At 41.3% G+C, this 26,359-nt stretch overlaps 1 protein-coding gene across 1 annotated transcript in view; it reads left to right on the top strand.

The window, feature by feature from the left end:
• Positions 1-7,007: 7,007 nt before the first annotated feature.
• Positions 7,008-26,359, top strand: part of LOC122885285 (titin-like) — a 208,217-nt gene continuing 188,865 nt past the window's right edge. The window contains exons 1-10 of the mRNA XM_044216151.1: positions 7,008-7,234; positions 14,782-14,885; positions 16,129-16,332; positions 18,184-18,471; positions 18,697-18,782; positions 20,976-21,196; positions 21,431-21,659; positions 22,597-23,145; positions 24,815-25,081; positions 25,788-25,901. Coding sequence (XP_044072086.1) covers positions 14,795-14,885; positions 16,129-16,332; positions 18,184-18,471; positions 18,697-18,782; positions 20,976-21,196; positions 21,431-21,659; positions 22,597-23,145; positions 24,815-25,081; positions 25,788-25,901 — 2,049 coding nt within the window. The 5' untranslated portion in view covers positions 7,008-7,234; positions 14,782-14,794. The remainder of the gene's footprint in view (positions 7,235-14,781; positions 14,886-16,128; positions 16,333-18,183; positions 18,472-18,696; positions 18,783-20,975; positions 21,197-21,430; positions 21,660-22,596; positions 23,146-24,814; positions 25,082-25,787; positions 25,902-26,359) is intronic.

Genomic DNA, 26,359 nt, shown 5'->3' with positions numbered 1-26,359 from the left:
GCTGAACAGCTACTTTGCACCCGTAATCCTTAAACATCTGACAAACGATAAAAAGCATTAAAAGTTACAATGAAAATAGGATAGAAAACACACTTAAACCAATAATACAATCAAACAAATATAAAACAATATAAACAAGTTGATCTATAAAACCATATTATTTCACGTGTGAATGTCGTAGAGAAAACAATGTCAGGTGACGTAATATATAAATCGTCAAGTCCGCATCAGGAGGTGGTTGGGGTGGACTGGCTTATTTAAAGTTTTAACTTTACACATTACGTAACACATTAACTTATGTCACATATTTCTTTTAACCCAACCCGTGTAGTTTTGTTGCTTGAACCTAACCAAACTGCAACCGTTTCACAACGTCCACCACGTGTTTATTATTGTTACCATGACAACGAAGGTCACCTGTCACCCAATATTATAAAGAGTACGGTCTAGACCTACTCTATAATAAAAGCGCAATGAGATAACTTCTGTTATGAATTGGTGCTATATAAATAAAATTGAATTGAATTGAATTGAACCTGATTATCAATCACCTGACTTTGTACTTTCCTGTACATCCAAAACTCATGAAATGCAGCATCTGTAACGGCGTTAAATGACACACGAAACGCTTAAAATGCGTCAACATGACACACGCAAGTGGCATGCTATTTATATGCCATCCCATGAGATCACATTGTGCTGAAACCTGAAAATCTTGCATCTGGACTTTAACATTTTATTTTTCAGATTTTAGCTAATTAAAAATGAAAATTCGATTTAAATGGCTTTTTTTCACAGCTTAAATTTAATATTGGCAGCAGTGGACTTCCATACAGACAGTAACTCATTATTGACTCTTTCAAAAGCTTTTAAAAAGTTGACATTTTGGAGGTTTTGACCAGAGAACAGAGATTTTAAACATTTGTGTATTTGATGTATTTGATTAATCACAGACTAGTTTTAAATGCAGAAAGGATCATGGTATTCTCCACCTCCACAATGACTATCCTGCCATTGCAATTTTAAATGGCACCCATATTACGCTTGTTGATTCCTACAAATATTTTGGAGTTTGACTTGACAGCAGACTATCATTCAAGATTCATATTCAACATTTGACTCAACTTAAAAATCAAACTAGGTTTCTTGTATATAGTTAAAGCATGTCTGTCTTCTTCCAACCGTTAAACTATTGTGCAGTCAACCTTCATGTCTGTCCTTTAGTGTGGAGATATTCTGTATAGTCATACTGCCCTATCAACACACAGCAGTTAAATCCAGTGTATCGCAGTGCTTTATGCTTTATCGTACTCATCATTGTTCTCTGTATCACACGGTTAGATGGACTTCCTTACAGTCAAGAAGAAATAGCAATCTCATTATTATCGTTATTCATCTATAAAGCTCTACTGTTAAAGCTCCCAAATCCAGTAACTGCATGGCTAATTGAGCTAACTAGCTAACAGCAGTTAGTTAGACCTGATATGTGATATGCGGCCCCCTATTTCTTTGATGTAGGAATTCGACAGGTGGAGCATAGCTTCAATTCTTACATATTGCCCCTTTAACAAACAACAAAACTGCATCACAGCCAACATCTGGTGAAGAGTGAGACAGACAGGTGATGAGAAAGAGACAGGTGAGGAGAGTGACAGACAGATAAGGAGTGAGACAGACAGGTGAGGAGAGAGACAGACAGGTGAGAAGAGAGACAGACAGGTGAGGAGTGAGACAGACAGGTGAGGAGTGAGACACACAGGTGAGAAGAGAGACAGAAAGGTGAGGAGTGAGACAGACAGGTGAGGAGTGAGACACACAGGTGAGAAGAGAGACAGACAGGTAAGGAGTGAGACAGACAGGTGAGAAGAGAGACAGACAGGCGAGAAGAGAGACAGACAGGTGAGAAGAGAGACAGACAGGTGAGGAGTGAGACACACAGGTGAGAAGAGAGACAGACAGGTAAGGAGTGAGACAGACAGGTGAGAAGAGAGACAGACAGGTAAGGAGTGAGACAGACAGGTGAGAAGAGAGACAGACAGGTGAGAAGAGAGACAGACAGGTGAGGAGTGAGACACACAGGTGAGAAGAGAGACAGACAGGTGAGAAGAGAGACAGACAGGTGAGAAGAGAGACAGACAGGTGAGCAGTGAGGTAGACAGGTGAGGTGAGAGAGAGAGAGAGACAGACAGGTGACAGGTGAGGTGAGGAGAGAGACAGAAGGTGGTGAGAGAGTGAGAGTGAGACACACAGGTGAGGAGAGAGACAGAAAGGTGAGTAGTGAGACAGACAGGTGAGAAGAGAGAAAGACAGGTGAGGAGTGAGACACACAGGTGAGAAGAGAGACAGACAGGTGAGGAGTGAGATAGACAGGTAAGGAGTGAGACAGACAGGTGAGGAGAGAGACAGAAAGGTGAGGAGTGAGACAGACAGGTAAGGAGTGAGACAGACAGGTGAGAAGAGAGACAGAAAGGTGAGGAGTGAGATAGACAGGTGAGGAGAGAGACAGACAGGTGAGGAGAGAGACAGACAGGTGAGGAGTGAGACAGACAGGTGAGAAGAGAGACAGAAAGGTGAGGAGTGAGATAGACAGGTGAGAAGAGAGACAGACAGGTGAGGAGTGAGATAGACAGGTAAGGAGTGAGACAGACAGGTGAGGAGAGAGACATACAGGTGAGGAGTGAGACAGACAGGTGAGAAGAGAGACAGAAAGGTGAGGAGTGAGATAGACAGGTGAGAAGAGAGACAGAAAGGTGAGGAGTGAGATAGACAGGTAAGGAGTGAGACAGTCAGGTGAGCAGAAAGACAGACAGGTGACGAGAAACAGACAGGTGAGGAGTGAGACACACAGGTGAGCAGAGAGACAGACAGGTGAGGAGTGAGACAGACAGGTGAGCAGAAAGACAGACAAGTGACGAGAAACAGACGTGAGGAGTGAGACACACAGGTGAGGAGAGAGACAGACAGGTGAAGAGTGAGACAGACAGGTGAGGAGTGAGACAGAAAAGTGAGGAGTGAGACAGACAGGTGAGGAGTGAGACAGACAGGTGAAGAGAGAGACAGAAAGATGAGGAGTGAGACAGAAAAGTGAGGAGTGAGACAGACAGGTGAAGAGTGAGACAGACAGGTGAGGAGTGAGACACACAGGTGAGGAGAGAGACAGAAAGGTGAGGAGTGAGACAGACAGGTGAGAAGAGAGAAAGACAGGTGAGGAGTGAGACACACAGGTGAGAAGAGAGACAGACAGGTGAGGAGTGAGATAGACAGGTAAGGAGTGAGACAGACAGGTGAGGAGAGAGACAGAAAGGTGAGGAGTGAGACAGACAGGTAAGGAGTGAGACAGACAGGTGAGAAGAGAGACAGAAAGGTGAGGAGTGAGATAGACAGGTGAGGAGAGAGACAGACAGGTGAGGAGAGAGACAGACAGGTGAGGAGTGAGACAGACAGGTGAGAAGAGAGACAGAAAGGTGAGGAGTGAGATAGACAGGTGAGAAGAGAGACAGACAGGTGAGGAGTGAGATAGACAGGTAAGGAGTGAGACAGACAGGTGAGGAGAGAGACATACAGGTGAGGAGTGAGACAGACAGGTGAGAAGAGAGACAGAAAGGTGAGGAGATAGATAGACAGGTGAGGAGAAGAGAGACAGAAAGGTGAGACAGAGTGAGATAGACAGACAGGTAGGAGAGTGAGAGAGAGACAGTCAGGTGAGCAGAAAGACAGACAGGTGACGAGAAACAGACAGGTGAGGAGTGAGACACACAGGTGAGCAGAGAGACAGACAGGTGAGAGTGAGACAGACAGGTGAGCAGAAAGACAGACAAGTGACGAGAAACAGACAGGTGAGGAGTGAGACACACAGGTGAGGAGAGAGACAGACAGGTGAGAGAGACAGACAGGTGAGGAGTGAGACAGACAGGAGGAGTGAGAGACAGACAGGTGAGGAGTGAGACAGACAGGTGAAGAGAGAGACAGACAGGTGAGAGACAGACAGGTGAGGAGAGAGACAGACAGGTGAGGAGTGAGACAGACAGGTGAGGAGTGAGACAGACAGGTGAGAGAGTGAGACAGACAGGTGAGGAGTGAGACAGACAGGTGAGAGAGAGACAGACAGGTGAGGAGTGAGACAGACAGGTGAAGAGTGAGACAGACAGGTGAGTGAGACAGACAGGTGAGGAGTGAGACAGACAGGTGAGAGAGAGACAGACAGGTGAGAGAGAGACAGACAGACAGGTGAGAGTGAGACAGACAGGTGAGGAGTGAGACAGACAGGTGAGGAGTGAGACAGACAGGTGAGGAGTGAGACAGACAGGTGAGAGAGAGACAGAAAGGTGAGGAGTGAGACAGACAGGTGAGGAGTGAGAGACAGACAGGTGAGGAGAGAGAGACAGACAGGTGAGGAGTGAGACAGACAGGTGACAGAAAGGTGAGGAGTGAGACAGACAGGTGAAGAGTGAGACAGACAGGTGAAGAGGAGAGTGAGACAGACAGGTGAAGAGTGAGACAGACAGGTGAAGAGAGAGAGACAGACAGGTGAGAGACAGAGACAGACAGGTGAGAGTGAGACAGACAGGTGAGGAGTGAGACAGAAGACAGGTGAGGAGTGAGACAGACAGAGTGAGAGTGAGACAGACAGGAGGAGTGAGACAGACAGGTGAGAGTGAGACAGACAGGTGAGAAGAGTGAGACACACAGGTGAAGAGTGAGACACACAGGTGAAGAGTGAGACAGACAGGTGAAGAGAGAGACAGAAAGGTGAAGAGTGAGACAGACAGGTGAAGAGAGAGACAGAAAGATGAGGAGTGAGACAGAAAAGTGAGGAGTGAGACAGACAGGTGAAGAGTGAGACAGACAGGTGAGGAGTGAGACAGACAGGTGAAGAGAGAGACAGAAAGGTGAGGAGTGAGACACACAGGTGAGGAGTGAGATAGACAGGTGAGGAGTGAGACAGACAGGTGAGGAGTGAGGTAGACAGGTGAGGAGTGAGACAGACAGGTGAGGAGTGAGACAGACAGGTGAAGAGAGAGACAGAAAGATGAGGAGTGAGACACACAGGTGAGGAGTGAGACACACAGGTGAGGAGAGAGACAGACAGGTGAGGAGTGAGACAGACAGGTGAAGAGAGAGACAGAAAGGTGAGGAGTGAGACAGACAGGTGAAGAGAGAGACAGAAAGGTGAGGAGAGAGACAGACAGGTGAGGAGAGAGACAGACAGGTGAGGAGTGAGATAGACAGGTGAGGAGTGAGACAGACAGGTGAGGAGTGAGATAGACAGGTGAGGAGTGAGACAGACAGGTGAGGAGTGAGACAGAAAGATGAGGAGTGAGACACACAGGTGAGGAGTGAGACACACAGGTGAGGAGAGAGACAGACAGGTGAGGAGTGAGACAGACAGGTGAAGAGAGAGACAGAAAGGTGAGGAGTGAGACAGACAGGTGAAGAGAGAGACAGAAAGGTGAGGAGAGAGACAGACAGGTGAGGAGAGAGACAGACAGGTGAGGAGTGAGATAGACAGGTGAGGAGTGAGACAGACAGGTGAGGAGTGAGATAGACAGGTGAGGAGTGAGACAGACAGGTGAGGAGTGAGACAGAAAGATGAGGAGTGAGACACACAGGTGAGGAGAGAGACAGACAGGTGAGGAGAGAGACAGACAGTTGAGGAGTGAGATAGACAGGTGAGGAGTGAGACAGACAGGTGAGGAGTGAGATAGACAGGTGAGGAGTGAGACAGACAGGTGAGGAGTGAGACAGAAAGATGAGGAGTGAGACACACAGGTGAGGAGAGAGACAGACAGGTGAGGAGAGAGACAGACAGGTGAGGAGAGAGACAGACAGGTGAGGAGTGCACTTAAGTACGACTTTGAGTTCCTGGAGCTGAATATTTCCAAACGTTGCTGTATATTGTTCTTTTTACTGCACTGCATTTATCTGACAGTTACTTTACAGATGAAGATTCACACAAACATGAAGAGCGTTTAAAACGTGACACTAAAAAATGACAGTTTATAAAATAGTTAAAAGTAGCTAAACTTCAGTAATAATAATCCAATAATAAATGAGTATAACACTCACAGAGGTCATTTTCCTGCTTTTTGAGTACTTTTATTGTAATACTAGTACATTTTGCTGATAATACTGAAGTACTTTTACTTGCTATATACATAAAGCTATAATAATAATAATTATTATCATTTCTACAGCTTCAACTTGTGGAGAATCCAAAGGGGGACAGACCTGTTTGAGTGTTTAGCGAATGGTTGATTATCTAACTTGAAACGTTTTTGCAGTTTGTTGGTTTGAAATTTTGACTTTTCTCAACTTTTGTTTATTTTTAGTTTGTTTGCATTTAAATTATTTGTCGCTTATAAAAAGAGCAGATGTATCAGTTACTTCCTGTTCTTGCTGAGTTTTCTCCTGCAGAGCAGATTACTGGTGCAGGGGTGGATGATGGATGATTGACAGCTGAGTGTCGGTCACTAAACCTTGTTACCAAACCATGAAGTGGCTGCAGGCTGTTCACTCAGCTTTACAGACTGAAGACTCAGAGTGAGACTGGATGAATCCCACTGAGCGGGATTTAATAAACGCAGTAGAAGAAGAAGTGTGTAAACAGAGTTTGTTCCTGTGTTGTAACAGCAGGCTGCTGGGGTTGGGTGGGGTTTGACTGACAGGGACAGCCTCTGCCTCCTTTTGGTCAGCAGCTATTTAATGACTCAGTGACTGTTGTCCCTTTAACACACAGAAACTTCTGCTCTTTCACTCTTTTAACTAATCAGACGCTCAGAAGGGAGTTTTTAAAGAGCTGCTGTCAGACAATCACAGATCGATCCAAATCAAAGCTGGATCAACAGTGACGGGGGTGACTGACAGGGTGGAGGTTGTATAAATGGCTGCCATGTCCCATCATGCCCCCCTGAGTGTCCCTCCAGCCAATGGGGAGTGTCAGTGGGGTGATGATGCAGGTTGTCCCCCCTGGTATAAAGACCTAAACCACCATCTGGGCCCTCCTGAGCAGTTGGAGCATTCCCAGCCTCGCCTCGGGTGGAGGGATTGCTAGGAGGGAAAGCAGAACTACACGGCCTCTCACTGTGTAGTTTTGTTTTTTTTGGGGGGGTTATTTCGAGGCTCGACCGTTCTCATCTTGGATTTTCTGGAAAAACCTTTTTGGATAAGGAGACTGTTGCTCGGTTGAGTCACCTGGGCTTCGTCCCGTCAGTCTGAGGCACTCTTGTGGAAACAAGTGAGTAACTTCACTCTTGTCCTGTAGTTATCTGCCTGCCTGTGCTGACTCATGTGGTTTACGGGGACCGATCAGACTCAGAGGACAGGACTTTTGGTGAACGCTCTTTGCCTTTCGGTGTTTTTGTGTTTGTTTTACATTTTTTGGGGTTGAGCTGGAAGTGGCCGCATGCAGCAAACTGTGCAGTGATCTTAGGAAAGCCAAGAATAGCCGCTGATAGCATGAGAGTGGACTGTCAGCTGGGCGGCTGATGGCTTTTTAAGGGAATCAGCAGCAGGGCTATCAGTTGCACCTCCAGCTATGTGCCACATGGTGGCTGTCAATCAAACTGCATGGGGTCAGGGTGGGTATTTTTGGCCACTGCCATATCTGTCGCTCAGATTCTGATCTGTAAATATCAGCTGAGTTTATCCAGTTTGTTCCGAGAGGGTGTGTGCTTTTTGGGGGTAAAGTTGTGTGTATTGATTGTTGATTGATTAATCAGTGTGATCGGCTCGGTGTTGATGGTTGTCGACTGCAGAGTGAATCTGAGAAACTCTTCACCTCAAATCAGCTGAGAGCACTGGGGAAAAACAGCTGTCCTAACAAGGCGTTCAAACCACAACCAATAAAATAAATCACCAATAACGCCACTTGTTTTTATTATCAGCTTCTTGAAACAACACGTGACTCCAAATTCATTTTTCTTACAAACTGAAGAAGTAATCTCTGGTAGACTTTTTTAATGTAAAGTTATTTTCAGGACTCGATCTTTGAGACGAACTTTCACATGTTGCTGTTCTAAAACTTCTTTCAAATATCCATCTTAAACTTACTTTTATGAAAGAAAAGTTTTTTCTGGCGTTTGTGTTCCGAGTCATATGTGACAGTAAACAGTAAATATAGTAAATCATTTAGGATTTTGGCCTGTAAACATTCACTTTTTCTGCTGTTACAGAAACTCGTCACTGCGTTTAATGTGTTCAATTCCTTCATTCATTTTGTCATTTACTTTTTGAAGTATGGTATGTTTGGACCAAACTTTAAAGCATGTGTTAGTTATTAAGGATAAAAAGTCATGATTTCTTGCATCACAACAGCATTGTTGTGAAATACAAAGAAAACCTAAAGCTGACTTTGCAAAATATGCTGCTCGATTTTCCATGACCTGATGATTAGATCAATTTATTTCTCCTATTATTTGAATTGTATGTGTTGTTTCTTGACTTGTGCAGCATCGTACGTTTGTTTCATGTTATAAAAAAAAAGGTTATCGCAGGTTCATATCAGGCTGTCCATCCAATCACAGGTCAGTCACACTGATGACATCACTAGTTAAGTCACTTTATTTATAGAGCACAATTTTAAAAAACAGCAAATGTTGACCAGCGTGCTTTATGGTTTGATTTCAAATGAAAATAAATCGGTGAATAACTGTAATAATCCTAACAGATAAAAATCAGAGTTACATTAATAATGAAGTGCTAACGTAAAAGTAGTAACAACATAATGGAAAGAGTCCTGATACTGTTGATATGTAAGTGACTTTTAGAGGAAAGCCTCATATCTACTACATTATACTGTTGTTACTGCCAGAGTGAAACCTTGTATCTCCAGTCTCATGTGTTTCCCTGCTCTCAGATCATTTCACTATCACTCTTTTTAAGACTTAAGCTGATCATATAAACGTACAAACATCATTATCTTATTATTCAGCGATATAAAACTCTTTAGATAAAGTTGTTGCATCGTGGAGGTGAAGGCGGTTTTTCAGACATTTTGGAGATATGAGCTTTTTACCTGACAACAGCCATATTTCACTTCATGTTGAATGTAAAATATGAATCTGCAGCGACTGAAGCACCTGCTGCTGCTGTCAGATCAGCTGTCAGACTGAACTGCAGCTTCACTCACGACCCTGCATCCATGAAGAAAATTAACAATGAAACAACAATTAAATTCATTAGGCATTAATCTGCAGATTGTTTTCTGCATTTATTGATTAATCATTTGGTCTATAAAATGTCAGAAAATAATAAAATATGCGTCTCAGTTCTTTAGAGTCAAAGTGGTCTTGTTTTTTGACCGACAGTCAAAAGCAAAAATATTCAGTTTACTTTTATAGGACAAATAAAACCAGCAAACAGAACTCTTCAGCTTCTGAATTTATATGATATTATATATTATATTTATACTCTTTGAAAAAATTAAATTAACAAAAAAAGCTCAACAATCTGAAAAACTCACATGTGAAATGTCATGTTGCACATGTTACATTCAAATAAAGTAAAAGTAAACAATAAAATAAGTTAATAACGGTAGATGTTGATCTTAACGTGAAACATGAATCACTCAAAAACATTTTCTAATACAACAACAATATTTGGGGCTTAAAGGTGCATTTTTAACTGTGAATTTGTCATTTTTTATGTTTATGTTTGTATGATTTTTATGTATGTTTTTTCCTTTTTTTGAAATGTTATAAATGAGACACAGATGACTTAAGACACTTACACTTCTGTACTGTTCTATTATTTCCTTGTTACTGCACTGTAACTGTACTTCTGATCCGTTATTATTGGTTTTTGTCTATTTGTATTTTATTTTTAAAAACTGATTAATTTTAAAGGCATTTCTTCGCCTTATGTGAAGCACTTTGAATAGCTTCTGTGTTATGAAGATGATCAAAATATCATTATTTTCAAAAATACCAAATTTTCATAATTTTTCAAAAATTGATATTAACCTCAAAAATCCAGTTTTAATCAAAATCTAATTCTGTGTCGATTACAGAAATATTAAAGAACATGTAGAAAAACAATAGAAAATGTATTAGTTACAATCTCATGAAAATCACATGGGATTTGGTTGCACATGTTAAATTTAAGTAACAGTGGAAAGTAAAATAAACACAAAGTAAAGTGACATTCTGTGTTTAATGTTGTTTTTTAGCAAAAAATGAATATTGGTCGACATGCTAGTGTCAAGTCTCTAACTTTTATCAGTTATAGTGATGTTGAAGAAAGGGGGGCTGGGGGGCCATACATTTTGTTTAGGCCCCTAAACCTCTTCTCTGTTCACATGTGAAGAAACTTTATGAAGCTTTTATGAATCAGTTTTATGACCGTGTTCAATCTTATATATTAAAGTATAACAGTAAAGAATCGATTATTAAGAGTTTTAGAAACAAGTGAATCATAGTTTATTTTTTTCACCTGATTTATCGGAGAACTTCCTGTTTGGATCTTCAGTAACTTCCTGTAGCAGCTGTAACAAAGTCGTAAAAGCTTTCGTAAGGTTTCCTCATGTGTGAACGGGGCCGGGGGAAGAGATTTCACCCCCCACACATGTTTGCTTTTAAACATCACTATCTTTTATAATATTATAAAGAGTTCGGTCTAGACCTGCTCTATAGGAAAAGTGCAATGAGATAACTTCTGTTATGAACTGGCGCTGTATAAATAAAACTGAACTGATATTGAATTACAGCCTGACTTCAGTGTAAACTGTTGGCACTAACATGTCGACCAATATTCAGTTTCCACTAACAAACAGAACATAAACAATCAACATTAAACATTTTATGGCAAAGATTCTTTAAATTTGGTTAAGAGTTGTGACATTTAACTCCTGCCTGAATTATAAACTTTATTGCCAAATATGTATAAAAGGAAAATAACAATAATATTAATAATCACACTTTATTCATATAACTCATTTCAGATGCAAAATAATGTGCCTCACAAAAGGTGAAAAATTCACAGAAAAGACAAACGCACTAAACACTAAAGTTCACTGATATATTTACAAATAATAACTATAAATGAATACTATAAATGGACAAATACAACAAAAATGTTTAAAACGAAGAAACATCACGTATTTGTGATAAGACAAAATCAACCGCAATAATAAATTAGAAGATTTAAACAATAAACTTGAACAAACACTGAGAAAATCAATTAAGCTGCTTATTTTCATTAACAAACATAATATGAACATTAGACATAATCTTGATTACAGTTTGGTTATTAAGGAGTTGTTGAAAAGTAAACCACTTTTAATTAATATTTAATGAATAATAATTATACATAAAATCACAAATACAACATGAATGTGTGAAAATCAAGAAAAGATCAGGGTGAACAGAAAAATGCTTCCTGTAAAATACTTTGGTGCTGCAGTTTCTGCACGTCAGAAAACATATAGTATATCTATATGTCTGTATAATATATCTGTAGTAACACAATATCAAGCCGCATTATAAAAGTACTTTAAAAGTAGTCTGAACCGCTGCGAGCAGGAACGTGCTGATAAAAACAGGCCAGCTGAGGCTAAACGTGGCTCCTGATCTGAGACTAAATCCAGAAGGCTGGGAGGTCACAGGAAGAGCCGAGTCCACGTTTATACTGCGGTCACACCAAGGTCACATTAATACCATAATCAATTACTAGTAATTGATTGTCTATAAGTTTTAATCTGTGAAGTTCATGCAGACCAGAAATCAGCTGTTTGAACTTTTATATGAAGGAAAAGCAACTTAAAGACTAAACAGCATCATAGATAAAGAGTTTTCAAAAGAGTAAAACAAATAAAACTGAAGAATTTCTTCTTGTTCTTTTTTACTTCTCGTTTTATTTTTGATTTCGATTCTTCTTTTCTCACCTTTTACTTTTTCTATTCTTTTCTCATCTTTTTTCTTGTTTTTTCAGGTTGTCTAATCTTTTCTGATCATGTTATGAAATTTATTCATACTTTAATAAAAATATTGTTTTTTGGGGGGTTTTCTGCTGCAGAGTTTTTGACTTTTCTTCTTCTTCCTCTGATGACTCGAACATGCGGCTGACCTCCAGCTGCTGCTGTCCGTCAGCATCATCTGTCCTCCAACAAGACCCGCCTCCTGACATTTATAGCTCCTGTCTGGTTTCTGAAACTCAAACTCTCTGCTGAGTGAAGCTGCAGGAGACACTCAGCACATTTTCATCCAACTGCTTTTAAATTTGTACGTCAATAAAAACCTGAACAGAATTGGAAAGAAACATAAGAAAAACAACTAAATATTAGGTGATGAAAAAAAAGACGTGACTCATTGTGATAGAAACAGCTGGACTTGCTTCTTCTTGTGTTATTTGCAGTAGTAGCACTGATATGTTCTTCACTCAGTACGCGATTTGAGGGGGGACGAGGGGGGACGCCGTCTCCCTTGTTAACCTGCTCAAAAGCTGCTCTGTGCTTTGTCTCGTAGCGGCGCTTCACATTGCCGCTTTTAAAAATCGCCACGATCTCTGAACATATGAGACGTACTGGTTTTGAGCTGCCTGTGGAAGACTGAACATGTCAGAGTCCGTTCTGGATTAAAAGCTCTGTTTCCGCTTTTAGAGCCCGCCATGTGAAATGATTTGTCCGACTGGTCTCTGCTCTCCCTGTGTGTGCGTGCCTCACTCACTGACTCGACTCGCGGGCCGCTAAGCCGGCGCCGTAAAGGCTGGAAAAGCTGCGCCGGTTAAAATAGAAACGCTCCGTCAACATATTGACTATTTCTCAACAATTTATCGATATTCTCTGGAAAGAGAGAGTGCGGCAGCAGCATGACAGAGGCCGGGCAGAAATTAACAGTTTGGACCAAAAGTGCCCTTGAATAGTCATAAAGTTCTCTTTTTTTGTTGCTGTTCACGTTTTTCCCCCCCAATCAAAACAAAACTTTGTGCCGCAAATTGTGTTTATTTGATAATATAACTTAAGTTATATTATGTCAGTTTAGTAAATGCCGCAAAAAATAGGCTACCTTCTGAAAAAAAAAAAAAAGGCCCAAGGAAGCCCTCCACGCCTCCCCCCTGTTAAAAATGAACAAATCGCCTACTGTCTCCACTCCTGCAAAAAGACCAAAAAACAGAAGCTGCAGATAGAAACCGCTGATCCAGGACATGAACTGTATATGGCGACTTCTCTGTAGTTGAATTCTGGCAGTTTCATACGCAGCGACAGTCGTATGTTTGTCAGAAATTTTTCAGTTACCACATCACTGTTAAAGTTTGTGACCTTGAAATAAGAACTTCAGCTGAAGTTTGCTTGTTTAGACACTTGTTTCTCATTTAAATGAGCACTTGTGAACTGGTTGAAACAGGTTGTTTGGCTTTAAAAATGACCCATCTGAAATTAGTGATAAGTGCTTTCAAACTGATTCGTACGACCGTCTCTGATATGTCACCGCCGTAGTTAAAGGTCTGGTTATGTTAAAGATAGATGGTGGTCGCAGTTAAAAGAAACTAACGCTGACCCTTTATGCTCCTCTGTAAGAGGTTTGTCTGCACTGTAACATTGTCACACTACCACATTTGCTTTGTCATAATTCATTCGACCACGAGAGGTCATGTGTCAGGAAAAAGTACGAATTAATAACTGCTGTTTCTTGAATGTTGAAAATTCAGAGCACTGGAACAGTTTGGAGTCCCAGAGAAGTTCACTTCGAACAGCGACCTGTCATCTGTATGATCTTCAAACACAACTATAGTATACGTTAGCAGGAATAGTGGGAAGGGGTGTAGTTGTTCAGAGCAAAGCTGTCGAACTTGGTAATCCCGGGAGAGTAGCAGTGGTTCCGACTCGGAGCCTGGAGCAGTGGTCACCTCGCTGACCGGGTCTAGCTGCCGCATGGGTCTGGACAGGCAAGTTGGTCCGTCCAGCAGGGTGAGATGGTACCGCGTGGATCTGGCTGGCCGTGGTGTAGCGCTGATTGTGGTGTGTGGAGACTGACCATCAGCAGAACCAAGATCACGGAGCGGGCAAGATGTTGAGTGTCTGGCTCCGAGGTGGAATGGTGGTGGACAGGCACAGTGGAACTGTTGAAGACAGGTGAGGTGAAGTTGGCAGGCAGACAGGCTGACAGGAATCCAGGCAACGACAGGAGCTGTGATCACCAGCACAGGATAATCCTTCAGGCAGAGCAGAAAACAGGATCAAAAACACACTTGCAAAAAAGGTTCTTAGCTGTGTAAGTTTAGACGAGCCTTGACATAGTGGTCACACAATGTACGGGGACAATCTGGCATCAGTGTAGTGGAAGAGCCCGGCATATAAGCTGTGGAGACTGATGAGTTGATAGGAGACAGGTGTGCCGGTGATCAGCAGCAGGTGGGGATTCATGGAGCCAGACCAGTAGACATACACACACACACATAGCCAAAGACGAACTGGGGACACAAGAAACAGGGAAAGAGGAGCACCCACAAAGACACACAGGGATGGGGAGGATAGGTGGCTGACTACAACACGACCTTATTCTCCTGGTTATGACTTGACAAAATTGTGATTTCCAGTGTTACGAATAATGAATGTATAGTTGTCCAGAGTTGAACTCCGGTGGTGTTTGTGTGTCTTTTTAGCTGTGACAGAGTTGTGTTTCCTCGACTGAAGGAGGAAGGAAACAGGAAATGCCTCTGATCAAAATCCACTTTTTAAATCCACTCTGTGGCTTAGAGCTGAACTCACATCCTGTTTAGTTTGATGTCAGTAAAATGTCTTTAAGCTGCTGAGTGACATTTAAACACGTTATTTCTGTTCGTCTGCAGGGTGCCGACCATCATGACAACACAAGCACCAACGTTCACGCAGCCGCTGCAGAGCGTCGTGGCACTAGAGGGTAGTGCCGCCACGTTCGAGGCTCAAGTTAGTGGTAAGAAACATTTCTGTTCAAAAACAAACTGCGAATCTGTTCTGTTTTCTTCCTGAGATTTGTCTGTTGTCTGATAACACTAATCACTGATTTTCAAGAGGGAAATTTACCTGTATACAGGTGACAACCGTTCAGCCAATGTGATTCCAATCAGGGTCATTTTGAAAAGTGGTAAAACGACTGTGACGGTGGTTTTACATGTTTTAGTTCTGTAAATCCCGTATTTCCCTTCCTGATCATTTACAAAATCATTCAACAGTTTTTAACATTGATTTTCCTCCTTCAGGTAGTTTCACTCCATTTCTATGAAAATCAAGTGGCAGAGAGAAAATCCATCACAATCTTTCTTTTTGTCAGAGTCACATTATTGTCTTGTGGTGATGCATTTGAGAGCAACAAGTGTTTTAAAAACTGTTGGTGCTTTCATGGACTGACAGCTAACATTTTGAAGATGAGCATTAAAGCTACGTGAATAAAAGATGTTTGAGGTCCGAGGTTATTGTCATCATTTGCAGGAAAAGAATTCTGACATTAAAGTTATGAAACCAACAAACATTTGACTTTAATCGAACATTTGTGATTTTGAGATTAAAACTTTAATCTGAGACTTCTTATATCTTTTCACAGGTTTAGGTTTTTTTGAAACATTGGACTTTAAACTCACATTTTTATCCCAAAATTGAACTTTATACTTTATAACTTTATTCACTGATTTTATTGAAACTGGATTTTATGGAGAAAACTTAATTACTTAAATGTTGATTTCAATATCACCTTCAATCTTACATTCTGATTCTGAGAATAAAACTTTATCTGAAATGTCTTATATTTTTCAAAAAAATCTCTCTTTTTCCTCCTTTACTTAAATGTCACATTTTTGACTTTAATCTGAGATTTCTTATATTTCTCAACAATTTTACAGTTTAATCTTAAATGTTTGATTTTAATCTTAAAATTTTGATTCTGAGATTAAAACCTTAATCTAATTTTGTTTGATTTCAAATTTCAAATTTTTTGTTAAAAGTCAAAATTTCATCTCACATTTCTGAATCCTGAGAATCATCAACAGAAAAATCTAATTATATTTTGTTCCTCAATCACGTTTTAAATCTGAGAGAAATGAACAGGAAACAGTTAGCAGTCCATCATCAGTTCACCTGTGAGTTGGGTGCTCTGGGGGTCCAGTGTTTTGTTCTCTGGGTTCTCTGACAGAAGACCGGCCTGGTTCTTCTCTCCTCTGCAGGTTCTCCAGTTCCTGAGGTGAGCTGGTTCCGTGATGGCCAGGTTCTTTCCGCCGCGGCTCTGCCCGGCATTCAGATCTCGTTCAGCGACGGCCGCGCTGTTCTGAAGATCCCCGCTGTGACCGCCGCACACAGCGGAAGATTTTCTGTCAGAGCCACCAACGGCGCTGGACAAGCCACGAGCACCGCTGAGCTCCTCGTTACAGGTGAGAGCGCAGGTAGACTTTAAAACAGAAGTCCTGTTCCAGGTGAGAGCGCAGGTAGACTTTAATACAGAAGTCCTGTTCCAGGTGAGAGCGCAGGTAGACTTTAAAACAGAAGTCCTGTTCCAGGTGAGAGCGCAGGTAGACTTTAAAACAGAAGTCCTGTTCCAGGTGAGAGCGAAGGTAGACTTTAAAACAGAAGTCCTGTTCCAGGTGAGAGCGCAGGTAGACTTTAAAACAGAAGTCCTGTTCCAGGTGAGAGCGCAGGTAGACTTTAATACAGAAGTCCTGTTCCAGGTGAGAGCGCAGGTAGACTTTAAAACAGAAGTCCTGTTCCAGGTGAGAGCGCAGGTAGACTTTAAAACAGAAGTCCTGTTCCAGGTGAGAGCGCAGGTAGACTTTAAAACAGAAGTCCTGTTCCAGGTGAGAGCGCAGGTAGACTTTAATACAGAAGTCCTGTTCCAGGTGAGAGCGCAGGTAGACTTTAAAACAGAAGTCCTGTTCCAGGTGAGAGCGCAGGTAGACTTTAAAACAGAAGTCCTGTTCCAGGTGAGAGCGCAGGTAGACTTTAAAACAGAAGTCCTGTTCCAGGTGAGAGCGCAGGTAGACTTTAAAACAGAAGTCCTGTTCCAGGTGAGAGCGCAGGTAGACTTTAATACAGAAGTCCTGTTCCAGGTGAGAGCGCAGGTAGACTTTAAAACAGAAGTCCTGTTCCAGGTGAGAGCGCAGGTAGATTTTAATACAGAAGTCCTGTTCCAGGTGAGAGCATGAGGCTCCTCCCAAAAGGGAGAAAAGGTTTTTATCTTTGTTGAAAAAGCGACAGCTAATGACACTTTCTGTTTGTTGTTTTAAGGCAGACTCAAATGTTAAACCCAGATCTAGATAGTGTGTTTGGAGATTTGAGGACAGAGACCAAGAAAAAGTGACCCCTTCGGGACCAATAATCAGAACCTCTATCTCGCTCTCATTAAGTTTTTTGCCATCCAGGTTTTGACATGTAGACAATTTAGAAGAGACAGGAGATCATGTATTTTGTTCAGTTTTTAGGGGAAATAGAGTTGCGTGTCCTCAGGTAGAAATTGTATGGGATGTTTGGATTTTCTAAAAACACAGCCCAGTGAAACTACATATAATGACAATAAAATAGGGTCTAAGATGGAGTCTTGGGGTACACCACAGGTCCAGCAAAATTAAATCGTCATGGTTTCATGAGTCAAAATACAGCATTAAGTTCTGTGTTAAGTTTTTTGTTGGTAAGTTCAGCAGAGCTGAAAAAGGGATGTTGTAAGAAGAGACCTTCGATAAAAATGCATCCACCACTGAGCTGCTTGTTAGAGACCTAGCATGCTGATGTTAGCATTTAGCTCAAAGCACCTCTGTCTAAGTGCAGCTTCACAGAGCTGCTAGCATGGCTGTTTATCATTTATTACGACTTAAACACCAAAATAAAGATCAGCCAATCATGAGCAAGACAAATTTGGCAATTGTTTCCCCAGAACTTGAGGAGCAATTTTGTAATTTTACTAAGTACTCATTCATTCATTCATTCATTCATTTTTTTTATTTGTAAGGACAATGCACATTAATTACATTTTCAACGGCAGTCAAAATGAAAATGTCAGTGGATATAACAAGGGCCTCATGGTGATGATTATTACCTCATGTTGAGATCTGGTGTCAAAATACAGTTTTGATACAATTAACAATATTTTCTATTTCAGTTGATGTACACATTAACAAAAAGTAGTATTACAGTATGTGAGTACTGGTTGATATGTGAGACTAGACATAGACAATATAATGAAGCCTGCGTCTGAGCTTCACTTTAAATCTGTCAAAAATCTTCCCCTCCAGTGGAGACGGCGCCTCCCAGCTTCCTTCAGAGACTGCAGAGCTCCACAGTGAGACAGGGCAGCCAGGTGAGGCTGGACGTCCGAGTCACGGGTATCCCAACACCTGTGGTGAAGTTCTACAGAGAGGGAGCCGAGATCCAGAGCTCAGCCGACTTCAGGATCCTCCAGGAGGGAGACCTGTACAGTCTGCTGATCGCTGAGGCCTTCCCAGAGGATTCTGGGACGTATTCTGTGACCGCCACCAACAGCAGCGGACGGGCCACCTCCACCGCTGAACTGCTGGTTCAAGGTGAGGACCTGTAACTGTCCACCATTTTTAACAGTGTTGTACAGTCTGATGTTTTAGAAAATGCGTTTCTAACTGTCAGCCCCAGAGTCAGATGTTTCATCTCTCTGCTTCCAGTACTGTTAGCCTAGCTTTATCGAAGCCCAACGGCGCGTTCACTAAACCTTCTGCTGGTGGTCGTTGCAATAATTATTTCAGTGTCAGTTTACTGAACATGTGTGTGTTCAGGTGAAGAAGTCGTTCCAGCAAAGAAAACAAAGACGGCAATTTCCACCTCTCAGATTTCACAGACCCGCCAGACCAGAGTGGAAAAGGTACGAAAAACTTTCGAAACACTCAGCTGTCCAATATAATTTCAGATTTCATTTCATCTCCTGCTGTCTCTTTCTTATGTTCCTTTGTGATTTATTGCTCTTCCATCTCATCTCAACTCCTCTCCATTTGTTTCATCTCATTTTATTAAATCTCATCTCTTTTGGTTTCATTTCGTCTCATTTGATTTAATTTTATCCAAATATAATAATGTAATGTAGCATTTAATCTTATCTCCTTTCCCCCTTTATGTAAGTTAATGTAACTTCATTTAATTGTTTCTGTTTTATCTAATCACATGCCGACTCTTACTATCTTTACTCATTTCATGTAATCTAATTTAATCTCCTCATATCTCATTTCATCCAACCTAATGTAATTAATTTCATCTCTTCTCATTGTATTATTTCATCTCATTTAATGTAATTTAATCTGATTCAGTCACATCTCATTTCATTTTATTTCAATTATAAATCCAATTTAACTTCATCACTTCATTTCTTATCTTTTCTCATTTGTTCTTATTCAATCTCATTTCTACAGCGCCCCCTAAAGGTCACGGCGACAATCTTTTTGCAGACTACATTTGCGTTCCCTCGCAGTACTTTTCTTCTTCCGTTCCTTCTGAGCCGTATATCTGTTTGTAATGGAAGGTAGTGTGGAGATTGTCAGGTTAATGCATTCAGCACTGTTTATGGACTCCTCACCTTATGTGATGTCCATTGCAAAGAAGTTATCAGACAGAACATTATCAACCTCTAGGTCAGAGCTGTGTGTATAAGGAACATCAATTATTGTCCACACTTACAGCAGCAGGCCTTCTACTAAAACCTGTTTCAGCACTGAAGCTTCCTTTAATTTGCTTTGAGCAGAGGACAGAGGGCCCTGATGTGTCTCTGCAGGCGGTTCAGTGCTGTCTGCTCTGTCTGGGACAGAACCACAGACTCTGTCTGTGACAGAACCAGAACCACAGACTCTGTCCGCAGCATTTCAGTCGCCTTCTTCTTTGTTGCTTTTTTGACTCCTACAAATACAGCACATTAGCTTTATGAGGCAGATTCAGCTGCACATCTGTAACTCCTCCTCTGGATATGTCTCCTCTTCCTCAGTGAAACCCTTCTGGGGTCCAGTCCAGTACAGAGGACAGTAACTGTTCATGATGAAACCGATAGCATCCTGCAGATCACCGTCCTGCTTTCTTCTGGAGGAACCATGCAGGCCTATTGAGCAGTAGCACTATATCAGCAGACTTAATGCCCAAAGTAAAGTTCAATGAGCTGATAAACTGTTGCGTTGTGCTGAGAGCAGCTGAGCGGAAATAGACACATGACTCAGAAGGACTGGAAGAAGAAAAATATTGTGAGGTAACGCAAAAGTAGTCCTCAAAAGAATTCAGGGGGCTCCGTACATTTCATGTGTAACTCCATCTCATCTTATCACATTTCTTGTTTTCTTCTCATTTCATTTACGTCATTTTTCGTCTCATCTTGTTTCCTCTTTCCACATTTAATTTCTAATTTGATGCACTTTAATGTGATTTAAATCCCATCTCATGTCATCTAATCTCATTTAATTTTATCTCATCTTGTGTCATCTAATTCAATGTAATCTCAACATATGTATCTCATCTCCAACATGTTTCTCATTTATTTCAACAAAATCTCATTTTATCTCAGTGACGCTAATTGGATCATTTATTGTCATTCTTCATCTCAAATCTTATCTTCTTTTCTTATTTAATCTCTCCTAATTAAATCTCCTCTCATCCAACCTAATGTAACACCATCCCATCTCATCTCAGCGCCTCTTATTTATTTTATATAATCTCATTTTATCCTCATGCTTTATCTAATCTAATCTAGTTTTTTAAATCTCATCTCGTTTCCTCGTATATCATTTAATGTCATTTTAATTAATCCCATCCTATTTCATCTTTTATCTCATTCTATCTGATCCAGCTAAATTCAGTCATCTAATTTGATCTCATCTCATCCAGCATTATGTAACATAATTAATTTAATCTCAATTCATTTTGTTTAATCTCACCTCTGATTTGATCTCATTTAATCTGATGTATACTATTTTATCTCATTTTCTCTAATCCAATTTTATTTTATTTTATCATATATATCTCTCATGTTATTTTCTCATATATTCGCCTTATTACCTGCTCTCTCCCTGTGCTCCATCCTCAGAGGATGGAGGCCAGTTTCCAAGCCACCTCCATGATGGAGATGCAGGTGGAGGGCGCTGATCTGACTCAGCAGCTGGCTCACAAGACTCCGCCCAGAGTTCCTCCCAAGCCCATGTCCAAGTCCCCGACTCAGCCCTCACTGGTTGCCAAGGTGACCGGAGGACGCCAACAGTCGCCGTCACCTGTCAGACACGTGAAGGCACCCACGCCCACACCTGTTAGGTGGGTGGAGCCTTTAGTTGTTCATGCAGGCTATTATTTGAGACTTGGCCAATATATTAATACCAGGTTTTATTTGAGAATTTACAGTAAGAGTTTTAGTGGATGTATTTGTGCTGAAGGTTGTAAAGAGTTGTAGTACAGAGTCAGAGAGTGTGATTTTAGATCAGTGAGCGGGGTGATGATGAGGTTGGCCCTGTACAGGCCTATAACGTGACCTCCCTCCCCCGTCTCCAGGCCTGCCTCTCCCACTTCAAGACTCTCGGTCTCCCCCATCAGGCCAGTCAAGTCCCCCATCACTACGCGCAAGCAGGCAGCCGCTGGCGCCGACGTCCTGCCGCCCTGGAAGCAAGGAGACTATGTGGCAGAGGCCAGCTACACCAGCATGACCAGCATGACCAGCAGCATCGTCACCCAGCTGGGCCAGGAGCAGCGCTGGGAGCAGCAGGTCACCGGGGTCAAAGAGGTGAGGGAGGACCCACTTGGGGTGGGGGGGTCCATACCACCATCTGGTGGTCAACAAGTCCAGGGAGCAGTTTGAAAAAGCTGGAGGATGGACGATGTTTTCTATTGTGAATAAACGTCATAAATCCTCTAAGATTTCATACAAAACAGACTTATTATAACTGCAGAACCTGCCTGAGAATCCTGCTGTTTCTAAGTTTCCGTCAGTCTCACAGTGATCCAGAGACAGCTGTCTGTCCGTCCACGGGTCCACTGCAGACAGGAGTTGCTATATATATATATATATATATATATATATATATATATATAATTAATATTAAGTTTTTTTTATCAAAAGGTTACAAAAGAAAAAAACACCCCCAAAAATTGCATCAAACAGGAAAAAAAAGAGGAATCCATGCTGACAGTATCACTGCCGTGGCATCTCAGTGTGTGCAAAATCCACAATCCTCGCACATGAAATTACTTTCACTTTAATTTATCTCCATGAAATCTTCACATTTGCATTCTGAGCGGCATCGGACCGTCCAGGAACCATTAAAGACCGTAAAGTCTGCCTGGGGTGTCCCACTGACCTCTTGCTAGCTGGGCTGGAAACACTCAAACGCATACATTTCAAAATTCCATTTCTTCAATTAATTTAATAAAAATGTGAAACTATGTATTTCCAAAAAGACTCAGGTTCAAAGGGTTTGTATAGTTTGGGTTGAAAGACAACAAATCTTACTTTCAATTCACCCAGAAAACTCCAGTTCAGTCTTTTCCATTTCTTCCATCCTTCTCATTTCAATATGAATGTTTTTGCCAATCAGTTTTGTGTCAACCACTTTGACATTCTTGGTTTGTGCCAGTTTTTCCTCCACTTGTACGGGTCTCACTTTTTTGGCACTTAACAGTAGTATGAATGCCAAAGTTAATCCTTTTATTTTGGTTATTAGCCTCAAACTGTTGAAATGAAGTCATCTGGAATGCCAGATGACACGAGTTTTACCCAGAATGCCGAGGGATGGGACGAATCTAAGAGCCACGAGGAAATGACATGTGACCATAAAGTCCATCATTCGGATATGCACTCATACAGTGATGAGTTCCACACAAGCCAGGAGGGTGTTTGTGAAACTTTTGACAACCGAGACACGTTGACCTCAGTCGAAGAAGAGCAAGAGTCCAGCAACGCTTTTGAAAGTCGTGTGGTGACACAAACGGACAATGTAAGCAATGAAGACACGTCAGAGGAGACGTGTTTTAGTCCGTCATACATCTGTAAAGATCTCTACTCCGTGTTTAACCACAAAGACTCGTCACCTGTTTCAAACCAAGAGCACCTCCACCTCGAATCAGTTGGAGAAATGTTCAGATTTCATAACCATGACGTCTTGCCCGATTTGTCTGATGAAGAGATTCTTTCAGCTGTTAATCACGAACATTTGTGTTACCATGATCAAAACCAAGATGTCCGCCCGGCATTCCAGCAGCCGGAGGAGCAGGTAGCTCTTTATCTTTTACGAGTGGACATATCGCAGTTGCTCGTTCATCTTTTTTTTAGCACTTTCACCACCTCTTTTTTGAGTTTTGTTGCCACATGGTTGTGGTTGCACTTCACTTTCCTTCACTTTAGGCACTTTTACTTCTGTTCATGTTGCTCTTTGTTGAATTTAAGCTGATTTAAGTGTTGCATTTCTTGCATGTCAAACAGATGAGTGTGTTGTCTTCATCAGATAAGCTTAAATGTTTACATGAGTACATTTACATGCACACTAGTATCCTGTCCATAAAGTTTCCATACCTAAATTAAATATATAATATATATATAAATATTAGTTAGTTAATTTCGACTTTCTGTTAGAGTTTCCAAAAACCAGGATTAAGTTCTGATCCAGGTTTCAATGATCAGGAAATTGTGTTTACACATGCAAAAATGTAGACCGGATTCTCTGAAAACTTGACTGTAACAGTGATACTAGTGTACATGTACACATACTCATTCATTGGTGATTTGTGACAAGTTTTGGTGTATTTTACAGAGGCAGGAAGGTGTGTGTATTTATGTTTCATCAAATTAGTAATTCATGCCCTAATACTTAAATAACACATATTTGGGCTCAATAAATTTATTCTGTTCCCTCATTTTAGTAATCCATTCCCTTGAATGACTTGAAATTGTGCTTTTTCCACATCCAGTCAGCTGTAAATCTGGAGTCAGGATGTGGCTAGAATAGCTTAGCATAAAGACTTGAAGCAGGGGGAAACAGCTAGCCTTGGTCTGTCCAAAGTTCAAAACTACACCTACCAGGACCTCTGAAGCTTACTACTTAATTCACACACAAAGAGAAATGTAAAAACCACTTGAGTATTTCTTGACATCCACCCAGTAGCCTGCTTCTGTCTCCAAATATTCGCCAAGAAATAGTTTCAGCATGCAACTCACCTTAAAACCACAAATTGTGGTTTTTACTTTTCTTTTGTGTACAGTTTAAACAAACAAGCTACACAAGATGCAACATGTTAATCAGTGAGCTTTAGAGGCATTGGTAGGTGTATTTTTGAACTCTGGACAGAGCCAGGCTAGCTGTTTCCCCCTGCTTCCAGTCGTAATGTTAAGCTAAGCTAACCCTGCCATGACTCCAGCTCTGTACTTAACACACAGACATGAAATTTAAATTATCTGATTTTCTCAGCTGAAATGATGACTGTCACTAACATCATCGCTATCATCTGTAGCTAGCTAGGTAATGTGAGCTGGTTGAAAAGTCACATTTTTTATGTTTCCAGCTGACTTGTTTGAAAACGAGAACCCTGTAAAAGGGTCTTAAATATGCACTTGATAGCTACATAGATGATATCATGCTAACAGAGTGAGGCGAAAGCTAATAAGTCCCAGGTACAAAGTCATCAGCCCCATCAGCTGGTGATCCATGAAGAAATCATGGAAATAAAGTAGGCAAATAAGACCATTTCCAAAAATAAACTACTCCTTTACTCCAAACAGTCCCTAGCCAAGGACAAATGATATGAATTTGAAAATGGTTTTAATTTGAGGGAACTAATTGCTAAAAGGAGACAAGGATAGATGCAGGTTTCACCACCTGCCTGTCTCTGTACCACTGTCCTGCCATGGATGTCCTGAGGTCTATGTGCTGCTGGTTGTGTCTCCAGGCTGAGGGAGGGAAAAGAGCCGGGGCGGTGGCCACAGTGGTGTCCGCCGTTGACCTTGCTCGGGTCCGTCAGCCTGTGCATGTCGAGGGCGGTCGAGCTGAAGAGGAAGAGGCAGAGGCTGTAGAGGCAGAGTTAAGGCAGCAGGCCGCCACCATGGCTGCCAATCAACAGCATCGAGCCGGCTGGACAACAACAAGAGTGCAGGCTGGCCAAATGCTTACCACTGCTCAGGAGTTTACACCTGAACCAACCCTGCCGCTGCCTCAGGTTAGCTAGGCCTCCAGGGCAAAGACACAACAAAATTACCAAGAGATTTGACCAAATGATCAGATTAACTCAGTCGGTTTAAAGGCTGTTTTGTTATATATAAGAATATTTTCTACTGCACTGGCAAACAGTTTTTCAAGTTTCACGAAAAATTTCAGATTTAACAAAATTTTTGTTACAGCAATCCCAACAGTTCCATTATCAGTTATGCTTATCAATTCAAGTCTTTATCGTTGCTTTTACTGTCCCTGATAAATTGTTAGATGAAAAAAGAGTATGCACAGGTTTTATAATGTTAATTAGGTATTCATATATATCACAACTGTGAACAATTAAGACAATAACAGACTCTCAAATGTCCATGTAGAAACAATAACGAGTCCCTGGTGTCCACATAGAGATGATAATGACTCCAAGGTGTCGTTGATAACAGATACATAACAATAATTGTAAAATAAAATTATTTTGACGTGAGAAAATTTCTTGAAAGTGAGCAAAATTATTTGCCAGTGTTTTATGATAATTACTCTGAAAATATAAATCTAAAAGAACAAATTTCTTGATAACCATGTCATCATTTGTAGTACTTATTGGAATAAATTACTATTCAAAACATTTATATACTTATACAGTGTACATATATTGTCCAGCTCTTAAAATCTTCCTGAGGTTGTAACACTCCTGTGAACTCTGTTGCTTACTCCAGATTCAGAGAGCGACAGAAATCTCCTCCCATGTGGACACTGGTGTCGCCCGGTCCCCAGTTCCACATTTCACAGTTTCTAAAGTTTCTGTACCAAAACATGAGTCTAGCTCTGAGGTAAGGGAGACGACATCAGGCAAGCAGTAGAAAATAACCTGCTTAGAAAGAGTGGAACTTAACAAAACAAAACACATGGGGAAAAAATGTGGACCAAGAAATAACACTTTAAAATTAAATGCTGAAATAATATAATATCATACTTTAGTCAATAATCTAACCTATAATTGACCCTTCGCTATGACCTGCCCCCCTTAGTTACTGTTGAAATGACTACTGTAACTGGCAGATTTAATCACCTGTAGCTAGCTAGCCAATTAGCTGATGCTAACTCCTGAGTTGGTTAAAAACTCCATCTCCATAAAATTTTAAAAGTTTCCAGGTGACCCATTTTAAGCAAGAACCCTGTAAAAGGGGTGTTAAATATGCACTTAATGGCTACGTACATGATGTCTTGCTAACGGACTGAGGCTAAAGCTGACGGGTCACAGGTGAAAAGGTAGCATCCTCACCTGTTG

This window comes from Siniperca chuatsi, linkage group LG12, assembly GCF_020085105.1.
Source record: "Siniperca chuatsi isolate FFG_IHB_CAS linkage group LG12, ASM2008510v1, whole genome shotgun sequence".
In the NCBI taxonomy this organism is placed as follows: domain Eukaryota; kingdom Metazoa; phylum Chordata; class Actinopteri; order Centrarchiformes; family Sinipercidae; genus Siniperca; species Siniperca chuatsi.
This window is presented reverse-complemented; position numbering and strand designations above follow the sequence as displayed.